We start from the raw sequence: 5,821 nt of genomic DNA on the forward strand, positions 1-5,821 counted from the left end.
TGGTGCAGGAGAACATTTTTATAATTCTTTTTTATATGTAACCAATGTGTTAGACAAATAATATGTAAATATTATTGTTCCATGTTTAACATTGTAAATATAGTAATGTGTAAATCCTGGTTGACCTTGTACACTATATATATATGTTAACAATCAATGCATAGCCTCCTAAGGGAGAATTAACCTCAGTTTACATGGTATCAGGCCTAAACCCTAGGCTTTACTGATCCTCTTCCGCTACTTCTCTCCCCTCCCTATGTCTCTATTTCTTCTCTGTCTCCCTTTCTTCACAAAGAATGGCATATGGTGATGATGTGGTTCCTCCTCCTCAACTAACATTTGTTCACGCCTATCATCCCGCCTTGTCTTCCACCAACGTCAAAGCCTTGATCCCTCTTGTTCTTGACGTCGACAATGTCCAATTCCATGGGATACATTGTTCTGTAACATCGCGCAGGTCTACAATGTGTTAGACCACATTGATCCGCAAATCAAGAGACCGAAGGATATGGATGACGACTTGTGGGAACGTGTAGATGCAATTGTCCTTCAATGGTTGTATGGGGAAATCTCGAAGGATCTCCTTCTCAAGGTCCTGGACGACTATGCTACTTCCTTGGATATTTGGAATCGGCTAAGTAAAATTTTCCAAGACAACAAAAGCACACGGGTGGTTCTTCTGGAAAATCAATTTGGTAATAATCCTATGTCTAACTTCGCTTCTCTTGATGAATATTGTCAGGCTCTCAAGACGTTTTCCGACCAACTCACGGCTCTTGACCACCCAGTTTCGTAAGAACGCTTGGTTCTTTCATTACTGAGTAAATTGGATCCAGAGTATCGTACAATGGCAACGATTATTCGGCAAAATAATCCTTTGGCCTGGTTTGATAAGGTGCTCTACCCTTGATCTTGATAGGATGGGTTGAATTTTTGAAAGGGACGGAGAACAGGGCTCGATATATCAAGGGTACTCTAGATTATGGCATGCACTTCTCTTCGATTCCGGCTACTGGTCTAGTTTCATACCGATGCAGATTGGCGTGGCTGTCTGGATACTCGTCACTACACTTTTGGGTATTTTATATTTTTGGGTGAAAATATTATTTCTTGGTCTTCTAAATGCCAAGCTACTTTATCTCAGTCCAGTGCTGAAGCCGAATATAGGGGTGTGACTAACGTCGTGGCTGAAATGTTGTGGATTCGAAATTTACTTATGGAACATTATTGTCCTTTAAAGAGGGCGACGATTGTCTATTGTGACAATATAAGTGCAGTTTAGATGTCTAGTCTAGTATATTATCCACGCACTAAGCATGTGGAGATGGATATACACTTTGTTCAAGAGAAAGTGGCTCTTGACCATATTCGGGTTCTCCATGTGCCTTCATCGTTTCAGTATGCTGGCATCTTCACTAAGGGTCCTCCATCACCCTTGTTCATCGACTTTTTCTCCAGTCTCAACGTCCGTCCTCCTCTCGCTCCGACTGAGGAGGCGTGTTAGACACAATAATATGTAAGTATTATTGTTCCATATTTAGCATTGTAAATATAGTAATGTGTAAACCCTAGTTGACCTTGTACACTATACATATGTTAATAATCAATGCACAACCTCCTAAGGAAGAATTCATCTCATTTTACACAATGTTCCACCACCACCAACAACGAAATCACCACTCGCGTTAGAAGTTAAAATCCCTTCTTATATACTTGTATTATCCAAACTAATTCTTTAGCATTACATATTTACATTTATGTGACAAGAACTTTTTTTTACATCAATTAACGCCAATACTAGAAACAAAATTTAACGATCATCAAATTGGATATGAAACAAAAGAAAATGACAGGGAGAGAAGGGGGTGGGGTTTTTCTGTTGATCGGGTAGGATGTAGTTATGTAATTTGTGTATCTGTGCTGGTAATATGTTCGTCAGGTTGGTTGATTGTTTTGTCATTTTTTCTTGTTTTGTATTTGCATGAATTAATTGAACTATGGATTCTTGCGCAACAATATATTTCTGGATACGAAATTTGGCAATTTATTATTAGAAGGAAATGCACGTTTTAGGGTGTGTGATTCTTTTAGAATGTTACTGATTAATGTGTGGAAACCCAAGTTATGGAGTTTCTGTGAGTTACGCAAATGTAAGTTATTTGGATTGTTTGTTTTAATTTATCATTGTGGTTTATTCGATTGTATTATATGTTTGGGATTATGGGGTATAACTTAAGGGTAATTTGTTTTTATGAACATCAAACTAATATTAAGGGTGCCAGATTCGTAACATTGATTTTAGATGGTACATGTTGATCAGTTGTTATTTTGCATGTAGTTTGGTATTTTTATCTACACGGTATGTATGTTGATGGTTCCAATGTTATTTGCAGGATGGTTTTCAAAAAGTGTCACACTGGATCGAGAAAGCATGGGTGAGTGTAAAAAAGATGAAAACATGGGTAGTTTTTGTGAAGTTTGTAATCTAATTTGTATTAATGAATATGTATTGTATGTCTAAAACATAACTTTGCATTGAATGATGTTGTTCAGGATAAACCTGCCCCAGAAGCCGGCACCAGTAAGCGTATGAAGTTTAAAAAACCTGTAATTGAAGAAGAAATAAAAGAAGAGGATGAAGAGCGCTCACAGTCAGGGGATCACAATGACGATTCAGTTTTTGTAGGAGATGGTGAAGAATTAGAAGACGAAGATGACAAGGATTTTACTTCTTTGGAAGATGATCTTGGTGGTAAGAGGAATATGAAAAAACAGACAAAGAAAAAGCCTTTTGTTAAAAGCAAGCATATTTCTTATGAACAAGAGGAGGACGAAGAAGAAGAAGGGGATTATCTAGAAGAAGAGGAAAAGTCAGAAGAAGAAGAGGAACTTCGTGTTTAGAAAGTGACGAAGAAGGTTTCGAAGCATCCATGCTAGAAAGTCAGTGTGGTTAAGTAGAAGAAGATGAAAAAGCATTAAAGAAGAGAATTTACAGATGATGAGGAAGAGGCGTAGAGGTGAATCTGATGATGAAGAAGAGGAGAGGAAAATTTGATGAAGAAGTTAGTGCTGAAGAAGTAGAAGGGTAAGAAGACTGAGGAAAAAGGGCAAACAAAAGGAAAGTCTCCTCTTAAACAAAAGGGAATTAGAGGAAAGAAAATGAGAGTGTTTTTGCTGGTACTTCATCTTCATTATAAGATGTTTAATTTTTTTCATAACCCTGTTTTATTAATGTTTTCTAATATATTCTTGTTCCCCTCTACACAGGTTCCAAATCTCCAACACCCAATGTCTAGGGGTGAGTATTCAAAGTGTCATGGCGTGATAGTAGATACGCAAAGAGCAAATAGTGACCGGAAGGTCAATATTTTCCGTTCACCTATTCGTTTCAGATACAGAAATTGTGCATTTTTCGTATTTATGACGGAATAACCCGAATGGAATTTTTCTGTAGCAACCAAGTGTTATATGTCGGACCGATGCGTTTTCGAAGATAATTGCTGGGCTTGATGAATCAAGGCGAGCGTGTGTAATAAAAATGGGGTTTGGTGGGATGTTAGGTCTGAAAATATCCAAGCTTCCTAGGCAGCTTTGCTACTGGTTGATGACCAGGTTGGATGGAGCAAACAATTATCTAGTTGGTGGTGACGGGAATGTGTTGCCGATCTCTGCCTCCCATTGGGAATAGGTTTTTTGAATGAAAAACATTGGGCTTCCGGTGCTTGATAAAGATTCTGATTTGCCGTCGAGCAGAGCTTTATCGATGGTTGTTTAAGTACGGTGCGAAAAACTCTTTAAATACCAAGAGTACAATACTAATATCAAACTCAGTCTGTGTGTTGCAAGGGCCCTTGGACGATGAAGGAAAATTAAAGCCCCTGAATAATTAATATGATAGGGCTGAGTTCATGGAGAATTTCATGATTGTGTTGTTGGGTTAGATTCTATATCCTTCTACTGATGGTGGCAACATGTCGACGAAGCTTTTAGGTGATGTTTACGTTACAACGAATGCATCACAATATAATTGGTGATAGTTCAGTCACAAATGGCTGTTATACTACGCCATCAGCTGCCAGCGTGCAGGGGGTATGCTGCTGGGACTGGTGGTTGTGTGTTGTTTTTGTTGGTAAGCCTCTAAAATTTCCCACTCTTTTCTTGTGTTGTTATTTATTTATACACATCTATTTATGAACGTGGTTTGTTGTGTAGATTTTTTACCTAGACCGTTTATTTAGGCTTCCTGTTCGGTGGGATGAGTTCCCTAGAACAAAACTCTGGACTTTGGAGGAAGTGGACAAGGAAAAAAATCAAGATAGGAAACACAATAAAGATTATGGGAGGTTGATGATGGGTAACCTCTTAAACCTATATGTTATATCATAATCTCAATTCCTACAACAGTTACGGCCCGTATGGTAGCCGACCATAAATGATGTTGCAGACACCTAATTTGTGTCTCCCCTTTGGGATGATGACGATACCATTATCCTTGTTAGGTGATTGGAGTAAATCCAGGCGGAAATCCCAATTGCTAAGAATATTTCCAAATTCAAGATCCAAAATCCAACCCCCGAGACCGTTCCCCTCCCGGAACTCGGTACAAAATACAACTTCCAAAATCCAATTTCAAAATCCAAGTACAATCTCATCTAGTAGACCATCCCATTGGTTTTACTAGGCCTTTTCCACTCAAAATCATATAAGGCAAGTCAAATTCGGGCGCCGACCCACAAAACCGAGCATGCCGGGCCCCGTCCCGTAAAACTGGAATTCAAAAACCCGAGAAAGGCTTGTTTTTAGACGCTAAACGATGCCTTAACCTCCAAGAAAATACAAAACGCCAAACCTAGTACTATTCGTACAACAGGTACAAAACTACAAGACGAAACAAGGACGGATTCCCCGTCCTTGGTTTGGCGGCATTCAAGCCACGTCACCAGCGCCCAACGCTGGTCCAGCGCCCTGCGCTGACGTGTGTTGGTGCCTTGCACCAATTCCTTCTATAAATACCCCTCATTTCCAGCATAATGGGGAGGAGAACAACAATACAACGTCGTAATTTCGACATTACACCTCAAAATACAACTCAAAAACTCCTCAAAAACAAATACAAAATTCTTAAATTCAAAAAAGCAATTGGGAGCTCTTGCCTAAATCTAACTAGGTAAATCCGAATCCCATTCTAATCTACTATGTTGCTTTGATTTCTAAATGATTAGCAAGTTGGTGTTTTTAATCATAAAAACACCACTTGCAACAATCACACATGTTTTCCAAAAATACAAACTTTTTCAAAATACAAAATACAATTTTCAAAGATTCAAGGATGTCCAAGTTGCTTACAATCACCTCTTGGACTAGAATCACCATCAAACTGTAGGGGAATACAGTTAAACATAATAACATGTGCGGAACAATCCCCAAAGCCACGAAACATGTATAAAGCACAGATTAAGCATACTTACATTCGAAGCGTGTTTTCCACAATAATCCGTCAACGAACACGAACAAAGAACTCCAATTGTCGTTCATCTACTTGGTTCACCGACACGATCAGATCCGTCTTGATAATCGTAGCTTAGACAATTAATCAAGATACTTTGCTTTTTGGAAAGAACTCACGTTGGAGGCATAGAGAGAATTAGGGTTCTCTGTGTCTCTAGGGTTTTGAGTAATCTGAATTGTGATTGCAGTAAGTTGGAAATTAGGTCATAAGGTTATTTACATAACCTTATTAACCGACCAAGCCCGGAGGCAAGGCCGGCTAGCAAGCCACGCGTGAGACAAGCACAGCGCTGGGCCATGGGCCTCGCTGTTG

General features: G+C 39.1%; 1 protein-coding gene across 1 annotated transcript; it reads left to right on the top strand.

Annotated features, from left to right (window-relative positions):
- Positions 1-296: 296 nt before the first annotated feature.
- LOC110789744 (uncharacterized) lies at positions 297-796 on the top strand. Its single transcript, XM_021994451.1, has 2 exons — positions 297-416; positions 458-796. The coding sequence occupies exons 1-2, from the start codon at positions 297-299 to the stop codon at positions 794-796; spliced, it is 459 nt and encodes a 152-aa protein (XP_021850143.1).
- Positions 797-5,821: the final 5,025 nt, after the last annotated feature.

Source organism: Spinacia oleracea, chromosome 4, assembly GCF_020520425.1.
Source record: "Spinacia oleracea cultivar Varoflay chromosome 4, BTI_SOV_V1, whole genome shotgun sequence".
Classification (NCBI taxonomy): domain Eukaryota; kingdom Viridiplantae; phylum Streptophyta; class Magnoliopsida; order Caryophyllales; family Amaranthaceae; genus Spinacia; species Spinacia oleracea.

Excerpts from the sequence above, each read along its gene's own strand:
- LOC110789744 (XM_021994451.1), top strand. The coding sequence starts at position 297 with ATGGCATATGGTGATGATGTGGTTCCTCCTCCTCAACTAACATTTGTT. Across the intron at positions 417-457 it reads TTGTTCTTGACGTCGACAAT|GTCTACAATGTGTTAGACCA; the intron begins GTCCAATTCCAT and ends AACATCGCGCAG.